The sequence below is a fragment of the Lepisosteus oculatus genome, chromosome 14, assembly GCF_040954835.1.
Source record: "Lepisosteus oculatus isolate fLepOcu1 chromosome 14, fLepOcu1.hap2, whole genome shotgun sequence".
In the NCBI taxonomy this organism is placed as follows: Eukaryota; Metazoa; Chordata; class Actinopteri; order Semionotiformes; family Lepisosteidae; genus Lepisosteus; species Lepisosteus oculatus.
The window spans coordinates 36,930,141-36,956,661 of record NC_090709.1 but is presented as its reverse complement, the minus strand read 5'-3'; the positions used below and the strand labels follow the sequence as shown (position 1 = coordinate 36,956,661).

The window sequence follows — 26,521 nt, the reverse complement described above, 5'->3', positions numbered from 1 at the left end:
TTTTAGCTGATGTGACAGAGGACCAGCCTAGAGGACCAGGTATTGAAGAGAAACAGGAACGTGTGTTTTTACCTCCTTCCAGCTGAAGTACAGCAGTAGAAACCTATTGTTCGCGTCTTTAGAATGATACAGAAACGCTGTTGGAAAACAAAGGTGATTATGAGAGCAGTAGTTGAATAAAAATCGGAATCAAGCCCTGCAGGACTAAAGGGATCCTGCCTGTTGTAACAGAGCTGACTGACAGGAGCTGGTATTTCATACCAGACTGGGAGGATTATACTGGGGAGAATAACAGACAGTCAGGAGATCAAATATTGTAGGGTTACACGTTACAGGACTCCCGTCTCCTGTGGAGACACCTGTGGGGTCGTGTCAGGGCAGAAGTCCCACATTGTAAACCAGTGTAAACTGGGACTGGGACCAACCCGGATCAAAACCAGACCTGAGAGCTTCAGGACTCTCTCCCACTGGTGTCCTTTTCTCTCTCTCTGTCCTGTGTCCTAACAAACCCCACTAATCCCCCGTGTGGGAAAGAGGACCCGCTCGTCCCTCCTGTCCTGTCCCGGTGTCGCCGTCACTGGGACTGGAGCAGCCGGAGAGGAGACGCACTTCCAGAACTTTCCTTCCCGCTCGGCTCTTCCCCTCCTGAGGAAAGAGCATCTTCCCACACAAACAGCCCGTTTCTCTCGGAGACGCCCGCAGCACAGGGGGCCTTTTCCCAGGACACCAGGACTCCCCTCGTCTGCGGAAACACCCGGGAAGAGCCTCCCAGCCCACAGGAGGGGATTCCCAGTCCTTCCCGGGATTTCCAGGACAGGAGCGGCTCCTCAGCTGGGAATAAAACCGCCCCGAGAGGAGCTCGAGCGCTCGGGCTCGGAGCGTCGCTTAGCAACCGGCGCCGCAGCGGCACCCGGAGGACGAGCCGGAAGCGGGTTTTGGCGCCAGTTCTGCTCTCTGATGATCGGCTCAGGAGAATAAAGTCGATATAAAAACATAAAAGTCCATTTCTCTCCCTACTCTGTGGAAGCCGTGTCCGCCAGGGAGTGGAAAGAAAAAAAAACGCGCCGCGGTTTCTCGCCGTTTCGGCTTTAGATCTCGAAATTATGACTTTTCTGACTCGGGAATTGCGAGATATAAAGTCCCAATGACCAGAAATAAAGTCGTGATTCTGAGATTGTAAGTCGCCGTTGCGAGATATAAAGTCCCAATGACCAGAAATAAAGTCGTGATTCTGAGATTGTAAATCGCCGTTGCGAGATATAAAGTCCCAATGACCAGAAATAAAGTCGCGATTCTGAGATTGTAAGTCGCCGTTGCGAGATATAAAGTCCCAATGACCAGAAATAAAGTCGCGATTCTGAGATTGTAAGTCGCCGTTGCGAGATATAAAGTCCCAGTTGCCGGACGAGCCGGCAGCGGGTCTGGGCGCCGTAATGAAACGACGTCTTTCATCATCACGTCGGTTTTCCAGCGGCGCTTCAACGTCCTTCTGCACAAGCGAGCGGTGTGTTTCTGCAGCTGCACTCCGGCTGAAGGAGGTGAAAACGCGCTTCTCTTCCAGAAAGGTCTGTGTGTCCGAGCGAGCGGCCGGCCTGATGCGCGCAGTGTGGCTGACCGTCGCGCTGAAGCGCCTCTGTCTCTTCCTCAAGACCCCTCATGAGCAGCCCCTCGGACACCCACACCAGACACGCTGTGAGAAGGAGGCACACGCCCCCGCTGGGACCGCAGACACAGCCCGGCCGCCTCACGCCTGTCCTGGCCCACCCTGCCTGGCGCCCGCCGGAAACAGCTGCTCGCCATCTCGGCCACAACCGGCCACTTTCCCACCGCGGAGTCCCGGCCAGCGACACTGTGCTCTTATACCGGGTGGGACACCGCCAGACCCACAGCTGGATACAAACTCACTGTTCCACTGTTACAATTATACACATATATTCTGTTACACACACATATACAATGTCAGAATTATATCCAAAAGTATTCATGACATTTATATATATACAAAGAATACCAAAATACAAACATGATCAAAATAAAACATTAATTTAAAATTAGTTTTCTTCACATGGGACACTAAGGGCTGGTTTTCAGTGAGTCGGATCTCTTACGAGGAAGAGATCAGTGTTTCAGTGGAAAGTCCTCACTCTGTGTCCAGGAAGTATCCGGTCTTCCTCTCCCGCTGGGAAAGACTGTGTGGATCAGTGACTGACCTGCAGCAGTGTCTCTGTGTCTCTCTGTCACTCCGATAACACTGCCTGAGCTCCTCCTCTCCCTCTCCTGCTCCTGTCTCAGTGTCTTCAGCTCTCTCTCAACTCCTCGATCTCCTGTTTCTCTCTCCTGTCTGTGTGCTCTAGTGTGTCTGCGGGCTGTGTGCGCTCTTGTGTGCGAGTCTGTGCTGCTCTGGTTTCTCCTCCCAGTAAAGCTCCTATCTGAGCTCCTACTGCAGCTCCTATCACTGTTCCTGCTGCTGCTCCTGTTGGGCCCCTCAGGGCCCCTGCTAGGGCCCCTATTGCTGCCCCCAGTCCTGCTCCCAGTATCACTGCTCCTGTGCTGAAGTGCGGCTTCACCAGGTCCAGGTGTCTCTCTGCCTCCTCTCTGGCCTTTTCCTCATACCGCTGCCTGAGCTCCTCCATCTCCCTTCTGTGTGTCTCCTCTCTCTCTCTCCTCTCCCTCTCCTGATCCTCTCTCACCTCCTCCATCTCTCTCTGCAGCCTCTCTCTCTCCCCTCTCTCTCTCCTCAGCTCCTCCTCCAGCTCTCTCCTCCTCCCCTCATCCCTCTCCTCCCTCAGCCTCTCCTCCAGCTCTGCTATCTGCTCCTCCAGCGCTCTGATCTTCTCCTCTCGTATCTGGATCTCCTCCTCCATCCTGCGGAGGTGGTTCTGCAGCTCCTTCTGGTGCTTCTCCCTCAGTCTCTCCTCCTCCCTCTGTTTGCTCTCCTCTCTGTCCCTCAGGATCTGCAGTTGCCTCTGTCTGATCTGGGACTCGGCCTCCTGGTACGTCTCAGTGCTGTAGTAGCTGCCCTTGTTTCCTGCTACCAGCTCCTCTATCTTCTCCAGCAGCTCTGTGACCTGAGTGCTGCCCCTGTCCTTGTTGTTGAGGGCGTGATACCTGTTCCCACACTTCTCCACCAGCCACTGGAGCTCCCTGCTGCCTGTGTGCACAAACTCCTCCAGCGTCCTGCTGGCCAGCTCATCAGCGTGGGTGAGCAGGACCATGGTGTGTCCCAGGGCCCTCTCCCCGAATATCTCCAGGACTGTCTCCAGTGTCCTCCTCTCCTCCCCTGAGGATCGGCCCAGCGGGGTCACCAGGAGGAAGGCGTGGGGTCCCGGGGCAGACAGGTTAACACAGAGCCCCACATCCCGTCTCCTGTCCCCCTCAGACAGTCCAGCGTGGAGCCAGTCTGGAGTGTCCACCACAGTCACCCGTCTCCCGGACACTTGTCCTGTCCTCTTCCGGCTCTCCTGAGTGACCGCGGAGCTGCTGGCTTCAGAGGGAAACTCCTCTGAGCCCAGGAGGGTGTTTCCTGCTGCACTCTTCCCAGCACCAGTCCTGCCCAGCAGCACCAGTCTCAGCTCAGAGGGGTGGGGCTGGAGTCTGGGTTTGACTTCACTCACTGCAACAGGAGGAGAGACAGGAGCATCAGGGAGGTGACACATGAGAGGAGACCAAGCTCTCCACAGATAAGAAGGGTTCAGTTTGCTCAAGAGACAAAACTTAAAAGTCATTATGAAGGAATCTTACAGAATGAACATCTGGGAATTAACCTTGAGTATCAACTAACTACATAGTTTTACCTGATGTTCATGATTTTTCCTTGTGTCAGATCTATTTTTTCAAAGTGACTCAAGTTTCATCTGAAAAGTCTGTGTTTATATACTGGCCTCAAGCAACAACAGTCATGCTGCAGTACTGTACTGTTACAGGGGCAGAGTGTAGAAGGACGTTAATTGAAGAAGGAGAGATAATCTCTTCACTCCAGTGAAGAACAGCACTCTAGGAGAGTGCAGTCCAGTGCAATCATCCTGCTGGTATTTCACTCTGTTCAGTAATTCTCCATCTCACCCTGTTTGACACAGATTCTACAACAGGCTGCTGCTGTTCAGTCAGACTCACTGATCTGCAGACAAGCTGTGACGAGTCCTTCAGACTGATGTACAGAAACAGCTATTGTCTGGGGTTCTAATGATCTGCTGATGGGCTCTTTCACCCACTCCTGTCCTGCTGGACTTCAGAGCTGCCTTTGACACTAACAGATCAACTGAGGAGGCCATCGCCCCTGATCTACACACTGCCCTCTCACACCTGGACAAGAGAGAAACGTATGTGTGAATGTTGTTGTTGATTACAGCTCAGCATTCAACACCATCGTACCCTCAAGGCTCATCACCAAGCTCCGGGACCCAGGACTGAGCTCCCCTTTCTGCATCAGCGTTCCCCAGCGCTGCAAACTCAGCCCTCTCCTCTGTTCCCTGTTCACCCACGACTGCGTCTCCAGGAACAAGACAAACTCCCTCATCACGTTTGCGGACGATACAACGATCATCAGCTTGATCACGAACGGTGATGAGTCTGCCTACAGGGAGGAGGTAGAAACGCTGACAGCATGGTGTCAGGACAGCAGCCCCTCTCTGAACACCAGCAGAACTAAGGAGCTGATGGTGGACCACAGGAACAGACCAGGCACCCATTCACATCAGTGGGTCCGCAGTGGTCCAGATTGTCAAATTCCTAGGTGTCAACATCACAGGCGACCTGACCTGGACCCACCACACCAACCCCGTAGACAAGACAGCGCCTGTTCTCTCTCCCCAGACTGAAGAAGTTCAGCCTGCCTTCACACATCCTGACCAGCTTCTACAGCTGCACCACTGAGAGCATCCTAACCGGCTGCACCACTGCCTGGCGTGGTAACTGCTCCGCCCACGAGCTCAGGGTCCTCCAGAGGGTGGTGACACTGGGTCAGAACACTACCGGCTGCGCTACTGAACACACAGGATATCTACTGTGTTAATGCCTCAAGAAGGCCAGGTCCATCCTCAGGGACCCTAGTCACCCTCAACACAACCTGCTCTCTCTACTACCATCTGGAAAACGGTACTGAAGTATCAGACCAAGACCACCAGGTGTCAGAACAGCTTCTTCCCCCAGGCAGTAAGACTGCTGAGCAGCCAACCACAGCAGACACCTGCAGTTACCTCCTTGAACTGACAGGGGGCACTGGCACTCTCAGGACACCTACGAAGAGCACTAAATACCTCCTTCCCTGTACCCTACCACTGTCAGGACACCTCAATACCTCCTACCCTGTACCCTACTACTGTCAGGACACCTCAATACCTCTTACCCTGTACCCTACTACTGTCAGGAAACCTCAGTACCTCCTACCCTGTACCCTACTACTGTCAGGACACCTAAATACCTCCCAACCCTGTACCCTACTACTGTCAGGACACCTAAATACCTCCTACTCTGTACCGTACTACTGTCAGGACACCTCAATACCTCCTACCATGTACCTTGTGTTAGTTCCACACAATCTGTGAATTGCAATTGTGTAATCGGTTGAATCTTTCAGTTTGATGACCAGTAAGATCAGTGACTCAGTAATACAGCATCAATCACACTCACTCTCGGGAGGTTCAAGTTCTTTACTGTTCCTCCTCTTGACAGGCAGTCTGGGCTCCTCTGTCTCTTTCTCCAGGTCCTCTTCCTCCAGTGTCTTTCTCATCTTCTCCTTCAGCTCCTCTTCTCTCCTGCTCAACTCCTCCTCCAACCTCTGTCTGAGCTCCTCTTCTCTCTCTCTCTCCCTTCTTTCATACTTCTGTCTCAGCTCCTCTGTCTCTCTCTGTCTGTCCTCCAACCTCTGTCTCAGCTCCTCTGTCTCTCTCTGTCTCTCCTCCAACCTCTGTCTCAGCTCCTCTGTCTCTCTCTGTCTCTCCTCCTCCCTCTGTCTCAGCTCCTCTGTCTCTCTCTGTCTGTCCTCCAACCTCTGTCTCAGCTCCTCTGTCTCTCTCTGTCTCTCCTCCTCCCTCTGTCTCAGCTCCTCTGTCTCTCTCTGTCTCTCCTCCAACCTCTGTCTCAGCTCCTCTGTCTCTCTCTGTCTCTCCTCCAACCTCTGTCTCAGCTCCTCTGTCTCTCTCTGTCTCTCCTCCTCCCTCTGTCTCAGCTCCTCTGTCTCTCTCTGTCTCTCCTCCTCCCTCTGTCTCGGCTCCTCCGTCTCTCTCTGTCTCTCCTCCAACCTCTGTCTCAGCTCCTCTGTCTCTCTCTGTCTCTCCTTCAACCTCTGTCTCAGCTCCTCTGTCTCTCTCTGTCTCTCCTCCTCCCTCTGTCTCAGCTCCTCTGTCTCTCTCTGTCTCTCCTCCTCCCTCTGTCTCGGCTCCTCCGTCTCTCTCTGTCTCTCCTCCAACCTCTGTCTCAGCTCCTCTGTCTCTCTCTGTCTCTCCTTCAACCTCTGTCTCAGCTCCTCTGTCTCTCTCTGTCTCTCCTCCTCCCTCTGTCTCAGCTCCTCTGTCTCTCTCTGTCTCTCCTCCTCCCTCTGTCTCGGCTCCTCCGTCTCTCTCTGTCTCTCCTCCAACCTCTGTCTCAGCTCCTCTGTCTCTCTCTGTCTCTCCTTCAACCTCTGTCTCAGCTCCTCTGTCTCTCTCTGTCTCTCCTTCAACCTCTGTCTCAGCTCCTCTGTCTCTCTCTGTCTCTCCTTCAACCTCTGTCTCAGCTTCTCTATCTCTCTATTGTATGTCTCCAGTTCAGTATATACTTGGTCAATGTCAGTAGTGAAGTACAGCCCATAGTTTCCTCTCACCATGTCCTCTATCTTCTCCAGCAGCTCTGTGACCTGAGTGCGGTCGCCCCTGTTCTTGTTGTTGAGAACATGATACCTGTTCCCACACTTCTCCAGCAGCCACTGGAGCTCCTCTCCTCCTCTCTCAATGAGCTGCTCAATGGTTGTGTCTGTCAGCTCATCCCCCCAGGTGAACAGCACTATTGTGTGTCTCCAGACTCTCTCACTGAGAAGCTCAAGATGCTCCTTCTCTACTCTCCTCTGTTTCTCTCTCAGTGTGATGAGAGGGATCACCAGGAGGAGAGCGTGGGGTCCTGGGGGGCACAGAGACACGCTGTACACAACCTCCTGTCTGACACGCTGTGGATCAGTCCTTATTATCCATGGAAAAGAGGAGTACCCTGGAGTGTCGACCACAGTGATCTGCCTCCCAGCTACTTCACCCTGTCTCTTCTCACACTCCTCAGTTACTCCCTCAGTGTCAAACTCCTCTCTGCCCAGGATGGTGTTTACTGCTGAGCTCTTCCCAGACCTTCTCTCCCCCAGCAGCACGATCCTGGTCTCTGAGAGACGTTGTGGTGCCTCATGGGAATCTGCCTGTCCCTCCCCTGTCAGAGAGAAAGATCACAGATTATTTACATGATAAAGTTCTCATCACAAATATCTTCACTACTCATCCCATTTAAAATTTATGATAAAAACATCTATATCTCTATATCTTTCCTATTGTCCCTGCCCTGTGAGAGAGGAAAATCACAGATTATTGAGATTATTTTTCTGTATTTTCTCTGTGGTATACAAACATATTCTGTTAATGTTAGTCAAACTGTATTCTTACAACATTCTTATTCTGTATTCTTACAATTTATATAAAATATATATATTTTTTATTTTTAACTGTTCTCTCAATAGTACATGTGAATTTTGTTTCTTAGAATAATTTAACCTCACTGAAAGGTCAGATTTCTCTCATCTGATAAACAACACAGACATTTTTCCAATGTCTTCCTTGCTCATCTTTACCAAGGGCGCCAATACTTCTGGAGGGCCCTGGAGAGCCCCACTAACACTCTGAGTGTCCAATGGCAGTTCAGACACATATGGGACTCCTGTGTTCAGAATGAACCTTTATACCACCTTATTTTAAAAATACATGTAAAAAACTGTAAAATCATTCAGTCTGTCCTGATTCTTCAATAGTGAGTCTAAAATATCACATTTCATAAAGACATGTTTAGGACTCAGCCACCTGGCTGGGAAATCCGTGTGTTGTATAGTTTCAAACCGCTTAGAAACTATCTACTGTGATCCTCACTTAAGAGAATTAGCATGATGTTAGTTTAAAAACAGTGAAACTGACAAGCTGGAGGAACTGAGTCTCTTTAGTCTGAAGGGAGTGTCCCACACTGACAGGGTGAAGATAGGGAACCACGTACAAAGAAAATATTCAACATCCTCAGTGACAGTCAGTCATCATTAAAGACCAGTTAGATATTGACACCTCAAAGTTCCTCAGAATTAAAACTGAGGCTCAAAGCAACACTAAGACTTAAAATCAGGAGTGGGAGGCTCTACTGTACACAGAGGGGGGTGGGAGAGGGGAACAAGCTGCCCAGCCCTGTTGTTGAAGATGATACCCTGGCTTCTCTCCAGACACAGCTGGATGAGCTCCTCCAGTCAGGACATGGGACTCTACTGTACACAGAGAGGGGCAGGAGGGGGGAACAAGCTGCCCAGTCAGGACAGGAGAACCTGGAATCACTACTAATTATGGGCCAAATAAATTCCTCTGTTGTTCATCTGTACTGATTCCTCTCTGGTATTATCAGCTGTACAATGAACAAGGCCTCCGAGCAACAAACAGGAAATGTTCATACCTGAGCGTGTCTGAGCATCATGAATACTAACACTGTGAATCCAATACCATCAGCCAACAGTCAGGTTTAACATCAATCATTTTACCTTTAATAAACACCTTATTAAAATATTTAGTGAATTCCAAACAGCTTGAGCTGATCTCTGATCGCTAACAAGAGAAAGTGAAAGTACATCAGCTCCTGTCTCTCTCCGAGTTCAGACCCTATGTGTCTGAGAGACAGAACACACTCTCAGCAGACAGGAAGACACTTCTCCAGCTGCTGCTGTGCTCTGTGACAGAGAAGAGACCCTCAGTGACTCCCTTACTGACACTCTGACAGGCAGAACAAGAAAAAACTCACCAGGGCTGAGCGCTGAGCTCCTACACGCTGCCATCTCTTTCTCTCTCCTTCTCTTCCTGCTGATGTGAGGTGGCGGGTTTCCTGTCCTCGCTGTGACGCTGCTCTGGCGCCACCTAGTGTGGATTCATAAAGTTAATCACCACCTGAACAGGTTCATCAGTAAGAGCAAAATAAAACACCAGAATACCCAGATCAACTCTTACGGGGGAAGTCACACGAAAGATAATCACAGATAAGATATCGCGTTTAAAAAGAAATCCAGAGTGACGATAGAAAACAAAGCCTTATACACGCGATGCAAGTGCTCTGCCACTGAACTGAACTCCTGACAGGCACTTTTGCCTGCGGCTCTTTAATTGTGTTAGGAAGAGTGACACGTCTACACACTGTACAATTTAAAGGTCGAAGCAAGACAATCAGATCAGATCAGAATTCAGAACATGAGCCTCTGCTTTATTGTTTACTGAGCTTTCGATGAACATCTAAGGGTTATCTTCTATATCATCTTTTCTTCTACATTCATAGGTTTAAGGCTAAAGACAAAAAAATAGTTTTCATTTTCTTGCCAGCTGGTAGTAATTCTTCTGCACTGACAGGGGAGATTAGTATTTTATCTATCGCAATTTGTGTGCAGTTTTTGAAAAACAAGTTGTTCCAGAAATGAACACTTACATTAAACTTAAGGCAGACGCCTGCTGATGTCCATAATGATAAACTCTACACGACAAGAGAGAAAGAAAGGCACCGGTGGGATTTCAATCCAGGATCACCGGTTTACTAGACAGGCACGTTAACCAGCTAAGCTGCGGCACTGCCCTTTTACAGTCACCTGGACACACCGCTATGAGAACCGGCGTTCTGTTTGCGCTGAGCCTGCTCACTGAGAAAGTGACGAAAAATGGCTTTTATCTGGTAATTTCAAGTCCAAGGAGCCCTTTTTATGTTCAACAGGATGTCCACTACAGCCGGCACTGAAGCGCAGCACAGGGTCTGTGGTTTGACATCTTCCAAGGAAGGTGGAAGATAAAAATTGTCCTTGAATAGAGCTGAGTGGTTTCTCCCCATGTTCGCATAAGTTTCCTCCAGGCGCTCTAGTTTCTTGCCAGCAGCCATATCACTCTGCAACTCACAAGTGGCAACCCACTAAAGCTGAACGGAGGTGAGCCTGGTCGGTACCTGGATGGGAGACCTCCTAGGAAAAACTAAGGTTGCTGCTTGAAGAGGTGTTAGTGGGGTCAGCAGGGGGTGCTAATACCCCAGTATAGTGAGGGGGACACTATACTGTAAACAGGCTCTATCCTTCAAGATGTGAAACTGAGGTTGTGACTCTCTGTGTCATTAAAAATCCCAGGGCTTCTTTCAAGAAGATTAGAGGCTAAACAATAAAAAGACATGCATGCTAATGGATATTACTGAGGAATAACTGTCCCTCTGTTCTACATAGATGTGTCAAATTCCCCATTGGCCCTTACCAGTCATGGCCTCCTAATAACCCCCCTCTCTGAACTGGCTTCATCCCTCTGCTCTCCTCCCCACTGAGAGCTGGTGTGTGGGGAGAGGACTGGAGCATCATCCAGGTGGGGCTGCACACTGGTGGCGGTAGTGGGATCCCCGTGACCTGTAAAGAGCTGCACACTGGTGGCGGTAGTGGGATCCCCATGACCTGTAAAGAGCTGCACACTGGTGGCGGTAGTGGGATCCCCAGGACCTGTAAAGAGCTGCACACTGGTGGTGGTAGTGGGATCCCCATGACCTGTAAAGAGCTCTGAGTGGAGTGTCCAGGAAAGAGCTATAGAAGTGTATTATTATTATTAATATCATGCAGCCCGAACCCCAGCGAGCGTGACTCCCTGACCCTGACCTCTCTCTCCCCCAGGTGCAGAACCGCTGTTCCTGCTGCTGGTGGCCGCGCTGTGTCTCCAGATCTACTCCTCCGAGGAGCCCGGGTGTGAACCGGCGCTGCCCGCCGCCAGCTGCCCCCCCGAGGGGCAGGGGCAGGGGGGGCAGGAGGAATGGCAGGGGCTGCTGTTGCCCCACCCACCCACACTGCCATCGCCCCTCCTGGCGGGGGAGGAAGAGGGGGCGGCGGCCGAGGCGACGAAGACCGGGGAGGTGCTGCTCCTGGTCGGCGTCTCTCAGTACCTTAGCATCAGCTCCGACCTGTGACCTGTGACCTGTGACCTGTAACCCCCCCCCGCCCCCCTTCTGGGTGGAGTCCGACCGTGACGGGAGAGGCCCTCGAGTCCGGCCCGATACCGATACCCATACCGGCCAGCCGGACCCGAACCCGAGCTCGGACCCGGACCGCTGCCGCCCGGAGAGGGGAGTCCGGGACTCGTGGGCGGAGACGCCCGTGGCGCCTTATCGCTCTATTTGTTTATTTATTGATTTCCTGCGTGGCTTATTTATTTATCTATCTTATTGACGGAGAGACTCGTGCGTCTTATTGATGGAGAGTATTTCAGTGAGAGTGGAGGTGGTGCTACTCTTCCTTCACCGTGAGGAACTGGAACGGTTCTCCATGATTTGTCGTTGTATAATCGATCGGTCGATGACAGTGAGCGAAATGATCGTGGGGTGGGTGGGGAACGGCGCGTGTTTCACTCCATGAACAGATGAATAAAAACGGAGAAGCAGCGGTGTGGTTTGTGTTTGTTCTGGGGGAGGGATTGACGCTGCAGGAGGTCAATCAGCGCTCAGGCATCTGCGGTTAAGAGGGGGTCTGTACGCAGAGAGGGGTGGGAGGAGGGAACAACCTGATACCCTGGCTTCTCTCCAGACAGAGCTGGGGGAGGGGCGAACAAGCCGATGAGCTGCTCAGGTCCGTTATCTACTGTCTGACTCCTGTCTGCTCTCATGCTCTCTCTGGTCTGCTGTTTCCCCGATCTGTCTCTCTCCTGAAGCAGTTCAGCTCTGGCCTCTGACTTCTGGTGCCTTGTCTCCCCCTGGCGGGGACAGCGCCTCATTAACTTCATTGATCCAGACGGGTGTGGACCCCAGTGTCCCGACTGCTGGTCAGGGGTGTTGCTTAGTCGGGGTTCGGTCTGTACTCCCCAAATTCCCTCTCCTCAGTTGATTGTAGGTGGGATGAAGTGGGGTCCCTGACTGTAAAGTGCTTTGGAGATCCTTTTAGATCAACTTTCCAGAACCCCAAACAAGAGAGTTTGCTTATGAAAAATAATTTTTAAAGTTTTTTTAAATTCCTAAGTGATGAGATATACCAGAAACGTTCATATCAGGCGGCGCCCAAGACTTCATTCTGCCCTGGTGAGTTAATCATTAACTGAACCCACTAAATATTTTATCAAGGGCCACTGAGAGGACATAGTCCTGCCCTTCAGATCAGCAGGAAGAGAAGGAGAGAGAGAGATGGCAGCGTGTAGGAGCTCAGCGCTCAGCCCTGGTGAGTTTTCTCTTGTTCTGCCTGTCAGAGTGTCATAAAGGGAGTCACTGAGGGTCTCTTCTCTGTCACAGAGCACAGCAGCAGCTGGAGAAGTGTCTTCCTGTCTGCTGAGAGTGTGTTCTGTCTGTCAGACACACAGGGTCTGAACTTGGAGATAGAGACAGGAGCTGATGTACTTTCACTTTCTCTTGTCAGAGATCAGGGATCAGTACTGTCAACTCAAGCTGTTTGGAATGTACTAAATATTTTAATAAGGTGTTTATTTAAGGTAAAATGATTGATGTAAAACCTGACCGTGTGCTGATGGTATTGGATTCACACTGTTAGTATTCATGATGCTCAGACACGCTCAGATATGATCGTTTCCTGTTTGTTGCTCAGAGGTTGTGTTTGTTGTACAGCTGATAATACCAGAGAGGAATCAGTACAGATGAACAACAGAGGAATTTATTTGGCCCATAATTAGTAGTGATTCCAGGTTCTCCTGTCCTGACTGGGCAGCTTGTTCCCCTCTCCCACCCCTCTCTGTGTACAGTAGAGCCTCCTGTCCTGACTGGAGGAGCTCACCCAGCTATGTCTGGAGAGAAGCCAGGGTATCAGCCTGTTCCCCTCTCCCACCTCTCTCTGTGTACAGGAGAGCCTCCCACTCCTGATTTTAAGTCTTAGTGTTGCTTTGAGTTTCAGTGTTAATTCTGAGGAACTCTGAGGTGTCAATATCTAACTGGTCTTTAATGATGACTGACTGTCACTGAGGATGTTGAATATTTTGTATATATATATATGGTTCACTATCTTCACCCTGTCAGTGTGGGACACTCCCTTCAGACTAAAGAGACTCAGTTCCTCCAGCTTGTCAGTTTCACTGTTTTTAAACTAACATCATGCTAGTTCTCTTCAGTGTGGATCACAGTAGATAGTTTCTAAGCGGTTTGAAACTATACAACACACAGATTTCCCAGCCAGGTGGCTGAGTCCCAAACATGTCTTTATGAAATGTGACATTTTAGACTCGCTAGTGAAGAATCAGGACAGACTGAATGATTTTACAGTTTTTTTACATGTATTTTTAAAATAAGGTGGTATAAAGGTTCATTCTGAACACAGGAGTCCCATATGTGTCTGAACTGCCATTGGATACTCAGTGTTAGGGGGACTCTACAGGGCCCTCCAGAAGTATTGGTGCCCTTGGTAAAGATGAGCAAGGAAGGAGTTGGGAAAAATGTCGATTTATCAGATGAGAGAAATCTAAACTTTCAGTGAGGTTAAATTATTCTAAGAAAAAAAATTGTGATGAAAAATAAACATGTACTATTGAGAGAACAGTTAAATATATATATATATTACATAAATTGCAAGAATACAGAATAAGAATGTTGTAAGAATACAGTCTGATTACCTAACATTAACAGAACATTTTTGTATACCACAGAGAATACACAGAAAATTAATCTCAATAATCTGTGATTTTCCTCTGTCACAGGGCAGGGACAATAGAAAAGATATAGAAAAGTTTTTATTGTGAATTTTAAATGGGATGAGTGGTGAAGATATCTGTGATGAGAACTTTATCATGTAAATAATCTGTGATCTTTCTCTCTGACAGGGGAGGGACAGGCTGATGCCCATGAGGCACCACAGCGTCTCTCAGAGATCAGGATCGTGCTGCTGGGCCAGAGATTGTCTGAGAAGAGCTCAGCAGGAAACACCATCCTGGGCAGAGAGGAGTTTGTCACTGAGGGAGAAACTGAGGAGTGTAAGAAGAGACAGGGAGAAGTAGCTGGGAGGCAGATCACTGTGGTCGACACTCCAGGGTACTCCTCTTTTCCACGTATAATAAGGACTGATCCACAGCATGTCAGAGAGGAGGTTGTGCGCAGTGTGTCTCTGTGTCCCCCAGGACCCCACGCTCTCCTCCTGGTGATTGATCTGGACTCAGCCACAGACTGGAGATCAGTGAAGAAATATCTGGAGCTTCTCAGTGAGAGAGTCTGGAGACACACAATAGTGCTGTTCACCTGGGGGGACACACTGAGAGACATAACCATTGAGCAGCACATTGAGAGAGAAGGGAAGAAGCTCCAGTATCTGGTGGAGAAGTGTGGGAACAGGTATCATGTTCTCAACAACAAGAACAGGGGCGACCGCACTCAGGTCACAGAGCTGCTGGAGAAGATAGAGGACATGGTGGCAGGAAACTATGGGCTGTACTTCACCACTGACATCAAAGAAATAAACACTGAACGAGAGATAGAGGAGCCGAGACAGAGGGAGGAGGAGAGACAGAGAGAGACAGGAGCTGAGACAGAGGTTGGAGGAGGAGAGACAGAGAGAGACAGAGGAGCTGAGACAGAGGGAGGAGGAGAGACAGAGAGAGACAGAGGAGCTGAGACAGAGGGAGGAGGAGAGACAGAGGAGCTGATACAGAGAGACAGAGGAGCTGAGACAGAGGGAGGAGGAGAAACAGAGAGAGACAGAGGAGCTGAGACAGAAGTATGAAAGAAGGGAGAGAGAGAGAGAAGAGGGGCCCAGACTGCCTGTCAAGAGGAGGAACAGTAAAGGTCTTAAACCTCCCAACAGTGAGTGTGATTGATGCTGTATTACTGATTCACTGATCTTACTGGTCATCAGACTGAGAGATTCAACCATCTTGTGTCCTGTTAGGAATTAAAATCATACTGTGCTCCGCTCTGTACTGCGTTATTAACACAGTGGCAGACAGACCTGTGTCTGTTTAAATCCTCTGTGCTGTACTTGAACTGTTTTCTCTCAGGGAGATTAGATTTAGTCCATCACACAGCAGCTCAGAGATAGGAGCTGATTTACTTTCACTTTCTCTTGTCAGCGATCAGAGATCTATCAAACTGTTTGGAATTTAATAAACATTTAATAAACATGTTCCTGGTTTTACTGTTTTTATATAAAAATGTTTATGTAAAAAATCACTGACGAGGTATTAGGTTCTTTTTCACCAATAGTATTTTCATGCGTGTTAATGACAGCAGCAGACTTGATCAGACATGGTTTTTACCTGTGTGTTTCTCAGAGGCAGTTTTCACTGTTCTGTCTATAACAGCACGGAGCTGTTTTCCACACAATAACAACAGAAGACAGGACACAGAAAAGAGTATTTAGTAGTTAAAATGATCAGAAGATCAAATCTGGCTGTTTCTTCAAGGAAGCCAGAGTATCTCATCTCTGTACTCAAGCTGCACCTCCAGTTGTGCCCAGAAAATCATCTCCGACCCCTCTCCCCCAGCTCATAATCTCTTTCAGCTTCATGCTTCTGGAACAAGTTTCAGATCCTCCCAATCAAGGACGGTCTGATTCAACCTCAGACTCCTCCCCTCTGCCATGCGACCTCTGAATTCACCTTGAACTCTGACTTCCTTGTATAATTTATTGTTTAACATGGAAAGTTGTTTACATATGTGCTGTATGTGACAATGTTTGTCTTCTGTTCTATGTAAATTTGTACTGTATATGTTGTATGTGTGACTCATCTGTGTTGTTTGCTGTACTATTAGCAAATTCCACCAACTATTGGCAATAAAGAATAATCTAATCAACTTCAAAAACGTTTTCACTTTCACAGTCTTGTCACAGGTCAGTACTATCGAGGTCACGTCATGCTGTTCTAAAAGAACTTTACAAAAATCATTCAATTGGTGCAAAACCTAACAGATTATAGCCATATTTCATTGTTTTAAATTAATTGATTACTAATGGCAAGAGTGATTAATACATCAACAGATTCTATATAGCTGCACATGTCCAACAATAAAATCAACTCTTGATTTTCAGCAGATCTCATTTGAAGTAATAATTAAAAAAAAAACTATTTTATATAGCACCTTTAAAGGTGTCTTCTCAAAGCGATTTACAGAATGACAACAACAATGTCCTTACAGTGTGTGAGAGCAGGGGTGTGACCCCAGTGACCCCAGTGACCCGACTGCTGGTCAGGGGTGCTGCTTAGTCGGGGTTCGGTCTGTACTCCCCAAATTCCCTCTCCTCAGTTGTTTGCAGGTGGGATGAAGTGGGGTCCCTGACTGTAAAGTGCTTTGGAGATCCTTTTAGATCAACTTTCCAGAACCCCAAACAAGAGAGTTTGCTTATGAAAAACAATTTTAAAAGTATTTTTATATATATTTTTAAATTCCTAAGTGATGAGATATACCAGAAACGTTCATATCAGGCGGCGTCCAAGACTTCATTCTGCCCTGGTGAGTTAATCATTAACTGAACCCAGGGCCACTGAGAGGACAAAGTCCTGCCCTTGAGAGAGAGACAAGACCAGAGTTATGGTTTTCTAGAAGAAAGCCAGACCTCAGGGAAACAGGTACAAATTCACACTGAACAACAACACATTGGAGCACACATCCAGCTACACATATCTCGGTCTCACCATCAGCTCTTCCGGGAGTTTTGACTTGGCAGTGAAGGCTCTGAGGGAGAAGGCACTCAGGGCTTTCTACGCAATAAGAAGGAGGCTCTTCAACATCAGCCCACCAACAAGAATCTGGCTCCAAATATTTGAAAGTGTAATCCAACCCATTGCCCTATATGGCAGTGAAGTGTGGGGTCCCCTCACAGACCAGGATTACACCCAATGGGACAAACACCCCACAGAAACTCTGCACATGGAGATCTGTAGAATCATCCTCCGTGTGCAGAGAAAAACTCCTAACAACGGGTGCAGGGCCGAATAAGGCCAGTACCCACTATTGATAAACATACAGAAAAGAATATTAAAGTATTGGCTACACCTAAAAAACAGCGACCAAAATTCCTACCACCACAAAGCCCTGCTGAGTCAAGAGCTGAGCCCAAAACAGAGCCCCCTGAGCCAGCTGGGCCTGAGGCTCACCGACCTGAGCCACACCAATCCTAACCAGCCTCAGGACAGCACTGCTAGAGTACCACAACCCAGACTCAACCACATCACAGCACAGATCAAACAGCAATATCTCACACACTGGGACACACACACACAAACACAATATAAACTGGAATGCTACAGAACCCTAAACAGACAATACACACTAGCTGAATATTTGACCAAAATAAAAAATAACAAACAGAAACAGACCCTGACGAAGTACAGGCTCAGTGACCACAACCTGGCCATAGAAACTGGGCGACACAGGCAGACCTGGCTGCCCAGAGAGGACAGGCTGTGCTCCCACTGCCAGCGGGGAGAAAGAGAGACAGAGGTGCACTTCCTACTGCACTGTGACAGATACTCTGGGATTAGAGAAACATTTCCCGAAATTCAGAAATCTAATCCCAGAGTTCCCACACTTGCCAGAGTCACAACGGGTCCCCATCCTACTGGGAGAGGGAGGAGGGAACTCAGTTGATCTGGCAGCCCAGTATGTGATCTCCTGTCACAGCCTGAGGAACAGTGAGTCTGTCTCCCAATAATGCTCCAGTCGCTACAGTATATGTCAATATTTTATCATATCTCTTTGTTGTAAATGTCTGTGACATGTCTGTAGGTTTTATTTTACTTCTAGTTTTTGTTTTGTTCCATGTTAATTTTATTATTTTTATTTGCTTTGGCAACACTGATTGTACCCATCGGTCATGCTAATAAAGCCTCTTGAACAGGAGAGAGACAGGTACAGGTACTCCTGGCCAGGTGTGGCTGTTACCTGCTTGCCCTGGTCTCTGAAGAACTCTCCAGCGTTCTCGATCACCAGCTCATCTGTCATGGAGGCGTAGGGCTGCTCCTTACACAGCCTCAGCATCTCCCAGAGGGTCACCCCGAATGCCCACACATCGCTGGCTGTGGTGAACTTCCCCTGGGGACACAGACACATGGGGTCACCCCCAACACCCCCACACACAGACACACAGGGTCGCCCCCAACACCCCCACACACAGACACACAGGGTCACCCAGAACGCACCCACACACAGAGACGCACAGGGTCACCCCGAACGCCCCCACATCAGAGGGTACCCCCAATGCTCAGGCAATGCTGTAGCAGGAGGTCACCCCAGCTGCAGTGACCTCAGTCCAGGGGCGTGGGAGATCTCATATTAACACTGAGAGAGAGAGGGGTTCATACAGACACACTGACTGGACACTCCAGTACATGAACACTGCACTGAGAGAGAGAGGGGTTCATACAGACACACTGACTGGACACTCCAGTACATGAACACTGCACTGAGAGAGAGGGGTTCATACAGACACACTGACTGGACACTCCAGTACATGAGCACTGCACTGAGAGAGAGGGGGGTTCATACAGACACACTGACTGGACACTCCAGTACATGAACACTGCACTGAGAGAGAGAGGGGTTCATACAGACACACTGACTGGACACTCCAGTACATTAACACTGCACTGAGAGAGAGAGGGGTTCATACACACACACACTGACTGGACACTCCAGTACATGAACACTGCACTGAGAGAGAGAGGGGTTCATACAGACACACTGACTGTACACTCCAGTACATGAACACTGCACTGTGAGAGAGAGAGGGGTTCATACAGACACACTGACTGGACACTCCAGTACATGAACACTGCACTGAGAGAGAGGGGGGTTCATACACACACACTGACTGGACACTCCAGTACATGAACACTGCACTGAGAGAGAGAGGGGTTCATACACACACACTGACTGGACACTCCAGTACATGGACACTGCACTGAGAGAGAGAGGGGTTCACACAGACACACTGACTGGACACTCCAGTACATGAACACTGCACCGAGAGAGAGAGGGGTTCATACAGACACACTGACTGGACACTCCAGTACATGAACACTGCACTGAGAGAGAGAGGGGTTCATACAGACACAGTGCAACAGTACTGTGTTCAGTGTGTGATCAGAGTGGCACAGTACTGTGATCAGCGTGTTGTCACAGTGGGACAGTACTGTGATCAGCGTGTTGTCACAGTGGGACAGTACTGTGATCAGAGTGGGATGCTAGTGTTCAGTGTGTCATCACAGTGGCACAGTACTGTGTTCAGTGTGTCATCAGAGTGGCACAGTACTGTGTTCGGTGTGTGATCCCAGTGGCACAGTACTGTGTTCGGTGAGTAATCACAGTGGGACAGTACAGTGTTCAGCGTGTAACTACAGTTGGACAGTACTGTGTTCAGCGTGTTACTACAGTTGGACAGTACTGTGTTCAGCATGTTGTCACAGTAGCACAGTACCCTTTTCGGTGTGTGATCCCAGTGGCACAGTACTGTGTTCAGTGTGTGATCACAGTGGTACAGTGTTCAGTGTGTGATCCCAGTGGCACAGTGCTGTGTTCAGTGCGTGATCACAGTGGCACATTACTGTGTTCTGTGTGTTACCAGTAGGACAGTACTGTGTTTGGTGTCTGAACACAGTAGGACAGTAGTGTGTTCGGTGTGAGATCACAGGGGGACAGTACTGTGTTCGGTGCATAATCACAGTGGCACAGTACTGTGTTCTGTGTGTTACCAGTAGGACAGTACTGTGTTTGGTGTCTGAACACAGTAGGACAGTAGTGTGTTCGGTGTGTGATCACAGTTGGACAGAACTGTGTTCATTGAGCAATTACAGTGTCACAGTACTGTGCTCAGTGTGTGCTCAGAGTGGCACAGTACTGTGCTCAGTGTGTGCTCAGAGTGGCACAGTACTGTGCTCAGTGTGTGATCACAGTGGCAAAGTACTGTGTTCAGTGTGTGATCACAGTGGCAAAGTACTGTGTTCAGTGTGTGATCACAGTGGCACAGTACTGTGTTCGGTGTGTCATCACAGTGGCACAGTATTGTGTTCGGTGTGTGATCCCAGTGGCACAGTACTGTGTTCAGTGTGTCATCAGAGGGGGACAGTACTGTGTTCGGTGTGTCATCAGTGGGGGACAGTACTGCGTTCAGTGTTTCAACTAAAATGGGACAGTACTGTGTTCAGTGTTTGATCACAGTGGCACAGTTCTGTGTTCAGTGTTCGATCAGAGTGGCACAGTACTGTTTTCACTATGTGATCACAGTGGGACAGTAGTGTGTTCACTGTGTGATCACAGTGGGACAGTAGTGTGTTGAGTGTGTGATCATAGAGGGGCGCTAGTGTTCAGTGAGAAATAATGAATAATAAAGTAAATAATAACAACGTAACGTGGTTTTCTGCACGTCTACCTAGGCTGCAGCTACTCCTGCATTATGTTTCATGTAGAAGTCTTAGCTTTTTGTTTGCAAAAGACAAGCAAAATAGCCAGCAGCCATATCACCCTGCAACTCACAACTGGCAACCCACTGAAGCTAAGCAGGTGTGAGCCTGGTCAGTACCTGGATGGGAGACCTCCTGGGAAAAACTAAGGTTGCTGCTGGAAGAGGTGTTAGTGGGGCCAGCAGGGGACGCTCACCCTGTAGTCCATGTGGGTCCTAATGCCCCAGTATAGTGATGGGGACACTATACTGTAAACAGGCGCCGTCCTTCGGATGAGATGTAAAACCGAGGTCCTGACTCTCTGTGGTCATTAAAAATCCCAGGGCGCTTCTCGAAAAGAGTAGGGGTGTAACCCCGGTGTCCTGGCCAAATTTCCCATTGGCCCTTACCAATCATGGCCTCCTAATAATCCCCCTCTATGAATTGGCTACATTACTCTGCTCTCCTCCCCACTGATAGCTGATGTGTGGTGAGCGTTCTGGCGCACTATGGCTGCCGTCGCATCATCCAGGTGGGTGCTGCACATTGGTGGTGGTGGAGGGAAGTCCCCATTACCTGTAAAGCGCTTTGAGTGGAGCAATTATTATTATTATTATTATAAAATCTTTAAATGCAAATGACAAAAACTAGACACAACCGCAGTCCATACGAGGCCCCCTGCTACACTTTCACTGTTAATTCATTAAAGCCCATATTATCTGTGCTTTCCCTCACGATAAACAACTGCACCTGAATTGACACATCTCTTCTTGCTGAGTCCTTCGCACAACAAACGAAATTTCTCACCGGTCAGAGACAACAATTCTAGTGGAGCATATCCTGTCTTTGACAGGACTTGTAGTGTTTTTAGAGAAACCAACAAGGTCAGTTCTATTCCTTGTGTTTATCACCGTCGGAAATTACTCTCCAGTCAGCTGATTTGTACACCGTGTGTGCAGTTCTTGTGTGAAGGAGATTGTTACTGGTATTAGTAGTGTTATTACTATTAGTATTAGTATTATTACTAGTATTATCATTATCAGTAGTATTAGTAGATTATTATTATTAGTAGTAGTAGTGTTGTCAGCAGTAGTAGTAGTAGTAGCAGTAGTATTATTATTAGTATTATTATCAGTACTAGTAGTAGTGTTTGTAGTAGTACTAGTAGTACTATTATCAGTAGAATAGTATTAGTAGTATTATTAGTGTTGTCAGCAGTAGTAGTAGTAGTATTATTAGTATTAGTAATAGTAGTATTAGTAGTAGTACTATTGTTATCAGTAGTATTAGTAGTATTAGTAGTAGTACTATTGTTATCAGTAGTAGTATTAGTGTTAGTAGTAGTACTATTGTTATCAGTAGTAGTATTATTATCAGTAGTTCCTCCCGGGGAGCAGCGGCCTGTTTTTTCCTAGAAACAAACACAGTTCTCTGAACCCTCGAGCGCCACGCGGCAGCAGTGAATCGGCGGAAATTCGCACAACCGCTGAGGGTGCCGGCCGTCCCTGCGTGTGCTGTACTCCGACGCGGTGAGTACCGGCTCGGCGCGTCTCCACTGTGCAGTCTGGTTTTACCAAGCCTTGCTAGTGGGGACTAATACTATATCCTGTACATTTAAGTATTTGAGATCATCAAGCCAAACAATTCTTAGCTGTTTTTACTATTGTTATCAGTGCATGATGCCCAAGAATAATTCCCAGATGTTCATTCTGTAAGTTGCATTCATAATGGCCAGCAGCCCTATCACCCTGCAACTCCCAGCTGGCAGCCCCACTGGAGCCCAGCAGTGTGAGCCTGGCCAGTACCTGGAGGGAAGACTGCTGGGAAAACACTGAGGCTGCTGCTGGGAGAGGTGTGAGTGGGGCCAGCAGGGGGCGCTCTCACCCTGCGCTCTGTGTGGGTCCTGATGCCCCAGTATAGTGACGGGGACACTGGACTGTAAACAGGCGTCGTCCTGCAGATGAGACGTCAAACCGAGGTCCTGACTCTCTGTGGTCATTAACAATCCCAGGGTGTCTCTCGAGAAGAGTAGGGGTTTTACACCAGCGTCCTGGTCAAATTTCCTATTGGCCCTTACCAGTAATGGCCTCCTAATAATCCCCATCTATGAATTGGCTTCATCACTCTGCTCTCCTCCCCACTGAGAGCTGGTGTGTGGGGAGAGGACTGGGGCGTCATCCAGGTGGGGCTGCACACTGGTGGTGGTAGTGGGATCCCCATGACCAGTAAAGAGCTGCACACTGGTAGTGGGATCCCCAGGACCTGTAAAGAGCTCTGAGTGGAGTGTCCAGAAAAGAGCTATAGTAGTGTAAGGAGTTATTATTAATATCATTACGCTGGGCAAACGTTCCGAGGTCAAATTCTTCCAGCACGGGGGTACCTTTAAAGCAGAGACGACGGCACCGAAATTTTTGGGCGCGCCTTCTCTTTAAAGCCCTGGCCAAATATGAAGACAGTACGTACAGTTATAATTCAAACGGAATTAAAAACTACACATCCCAGTTACCATGGTGGTGCTTGTGATCATTGCGTTTAACCAACGAAACAGGGTGAAAAATCAGTCACATGACTTTGGGGCAGAGTTTCGAAAGCTTAACCTATCAGCAACAAAGCGAAATTTACACGATAGGCTACCTAAAACTGTCAGTTACACGACTGTGTATGTCGCTTAAGCCACTCCTATTTGGCATTTTAGTTATGGAGGCGAGAAGACGCCCCCCCCCCCCTCTCTGGGTGTCTGATTTGCCGCTATGTTTAACCGTCCTTGTCCGAATCGCAGTAGCTACGTGTATGAAATAAAGTTCATCCCAGCTACAAAACATATATATTTTTGTGGTAAGAGGGCGCAAAACATCAGTATTTACTGCTATTAATTACTGTACGATTTATAGTTGAAATCTGAGCCTAGATATAAAGTTAGATATAAAGTTAAAGTCTCGACAAAGCAATGTAGGAAATACAGAGAAAATAAATCCTTTCTGACATCTAAAATCAGTTTCGATCAAGGTCTCTAAAACGAACAAGAAAAAGAGGATTTTCGGAGGGCAATTACGCTGTGTTTATATAGGATAAGTGATCTACAGATGCAGCCATTCAAAATGGGTGAGGTATTTCGCGGCATACCCCGGTGGGCGTGTCGCGGTATCACGCAGTTCACGTGTGTCACGTGGCTAACTATCCGGCGTCGCCTTGTAAAACCGCCAGGGGGAGCTTAACCTCTCATGTACAGCATTTGAGCCTTTAATTTTGAACTGTGTATTACAGCATGTTAATCATCAGTCATTCAAATGTTGGTATATTTTATGAAAGCAAGATTGCTCAGTTGGACAAAAGTACACAACCTACCTTTATCAGAAATATTTATGCATCAAAGCCTTTACTGAAGATATTACTAATAGTATTAATAATGGATGACTTTGGACAAGCTGTATATTCAAAGTATAATTTCTTTAGCACATTTGTACAAGCACTTGGAATCTGTCCAAGCCATACTTTGTCAGGCATTTTGTTTTACTTCAACGGGCATAAAAACTTCCTTGCTTTTAACAGGGCGTTTCATAATTTCTAACTACGAAAATGATTTAAAATGCGACACCTATCATTCAACTAGAGCTTAAAATATCAAAAGGATCCTCAAGAGCACAGCAAAGAGTGTATTAAAAGACACTTGTATTTATCAACGCTTTCTTTTCCGTATACCAGATTTTATGGAACCACTTCAGAGGGGTGTCAGCCAGTCAGATTCCAGGAATCGGCACTTTAAAGGAAAAATACACACCGGTATTCCATTTCTCCCTAACGATTTTAAGCATCGAAGTATTTAACTAGCATGTGAAATAGCGTGTGAAAAAGTGGTAGTTTTAAGCTTTTCTGCTAATATAATATGGAATCGCGTATCTAAAGAATTCGTGTGCTGCGACAGGGCTGTGTAGGGCTGTTTCGCCTGCCTGTTCATGCGAGCTGTCTTGTAGCCTACTGGTCTAGGTGTGTGACTACCAACTGGCAGGTTGTGTGTTTGAATCCAGCTGGTGCTGGACTTTTCATTTTTATTTATTTATTTTTTAATTGCGTAACATAAACATATTACCGTATGCAAACTGTACTGTATACAGTATGTATATGTATATTTAATGTCTTAACTGTGCCCGTTTAAGTATTGAATATTCATATCTAATTTTACCACTGAAGGGAAATCTTAGTAGCTGAGCATAAAAAGAATAGGAGCATACTGCAACGCGTGTGAAGGCCATAAACGATATTAATTTTGGAACATAAACATACAGTATATGGCTGGTCTCGGTACTTTAAAGAAAACATACACGAAACATGGTTTCATTATGACCAGAATCAGTCTTGAGATATTTTTAACTTGATTTACAGTATTTGAGAGGTATGTCTTAACACCGACACTACAGTGCGTAAATACTGCTCACGTATATGTTTCTAGGTTTATATTATGCATTTCATACGGTCAAATTACTTTTGAGCAACTAATAAGCGCGAAACGGTATGCGTTTTAGTTTCGTTTTGTGCTGGGACTCTGCTTTTAACAATGTCCCCGTGGATTGATTAGAGATATCAAGTACATACAAGTCATTTTTTAAATGTTGTAGTTCGTCTTGTAAAAATGTTACGAGTACATCATCTATCAACAATTACACAGGTTCTGTTTCCATATTGCAGATTTTGGTTACGTAATATTATTTTCTAGATTTCACGTTGTGAATATATGATTTGGGCAAACAGAGCCGCAAAGAAGTACATTATGGGTTGTTGTTTTGTTTTTTTTGCAGTTTTATCTAGAACAAGCGATGCTTAAACCTTTGTCTGATTCTTGTGAAACTATCCACACGACAGTTACAGTACCTAGGAGTTGACTTCAGTGATGTCACTGATGGGATGTTTCTAAAAATCCATCCTCTGTAAAACGTCTTCTCTAGTTGTCCTGCATATGTATTCGCTAATGAAGCTGTGTGTTCTGAGCCTGGATCTCTACATTTCTGTATGAACCAGCTTAGAGGGCTAAAGACAGCTTGTGTTTAAATTGAGTGTAAGGTAATTTATGCTTCTAAAGTCATGGTCAGCATTTATTATTGTACTGTGCTGTAAACTTGTTCTGTGCCTAGTCACATTATTTTATAGCGTTTTTATAGCGTTGTCAAATCTGGTGGCGCTGTGTGTTAGTTTCCTGACTCCCATGTCACATGGTCTGTGATTGAATCCCATGGAACTATGACTTTATTTTTTAACAAACATATCTTTGAAAAAATGAAACGTTTCCCTTGGTCAGAGATTAAATAAAACCTCACTCGCACCAAACAAATTTATATTTCTAAATATCACAACATGATCGAATTTAAGTCTTTTTAATAACAATGAATAGTCACCTATGCGTTACAAAATAAACATTTATATTGATTTGAATCGCGTTTTGATTTAAATCGTAAACGCGTGTTTAAATATGTGTTTAAAGGCGATATACTGTATAAAAGCGCTGATTCTTATGGAATGTGTTCCGCCGGGGATTCAACAAAAAATTTTTTTTAATCGCGTATCTAAGGAAAATTGCAGTATAACTTTATTCATGCACAAACAGTGGCATGTTACATTATAATTTGTGTCTCTCCTCTTGCCAGAAAGCTCTAAATTGCATTTTGAGTGCGGTTTTTGACTTTTTCTAAATTGCAACCCATAAATAAAGCTGATACAGTTTAGACTAACTGTATTCTAAACTGTATTACAACAGCACATTGGACAATGCAACGTAAATTGCAAAAATGCACTTGGAATCTGTCCAAGCCCTCCTACGAAAATTATTTAAACTGTGACACTTATCATTCATCTCTAAATAAACTTTATTTTATATAGCGTTTTAAGCGAATAGGTTATTAGATTGCTCATAAACCTGATCGCTTTTTCTACATAAACACAGCGTGATTGCTCTCTGAAAATGCTTTTCCTTTATATTTAGG

At 47.1% G+C, this 26,521-nt stretch overlaps 3 protein-coding genes across 3 annotated transcripts in view; 2 read left to right on the top strand and 1 right to left on the bottom strand.

The window, feature by feature from the left end:
• The window catches only part of LOC138243370 (GTPase IMAP family member 8-like), an 83,456-nt gene extending 68,560 nt beyond the window's left edge, over positions 1-14,896 (top strand). Inside the window, exons 3-5 of the mRNA XM_069198937.1 lie at positions 12,344-12,400; positions 13,642-13,656; positions 14,030-14,896. Of these exons, the coding sequence (XP_069055038.1) occupies positions 12,344-12,400; positions 13,642-13,656; positions 14,030-14,896 (939 nt within the window). The remainder of the gene's footprint in view (positions 1-12,343; positions 12,401-13,641; positions 13,657-14,029) is intronic.
• LOC138243445 (uncharacterized) overlaps positions 1-26,521 on the top strand; it is a 252,123-nt gene that overhangs the window by 75,648 nt on the left and 149,954 nt on the right. The gene's annotated exons all lie outside the window — the stretch shown is intronic.
• Positions 1,916-9,072, bottom strand: LOC138243450 (golgin subfamily A member 6-like protein 25). Its single transcript, XM_069199072.1, has 3 exons — positions 8,998-9,072; positions 5,629-7,386; positions 1,916-3,613 (listed from the first exon to the last, which is right to left on the bottom strand). Exons 1-3 carry the CDS (start codon positions 9,029-9,031, stop codon positions 2,298-2,300), a joined length of 3,108 nt encoding a protein of 1,035 aa, XP_069055173.1. The 5' UTR covers positions 9,032-9,072; the 3' UTR covers positions 1,916-2,297.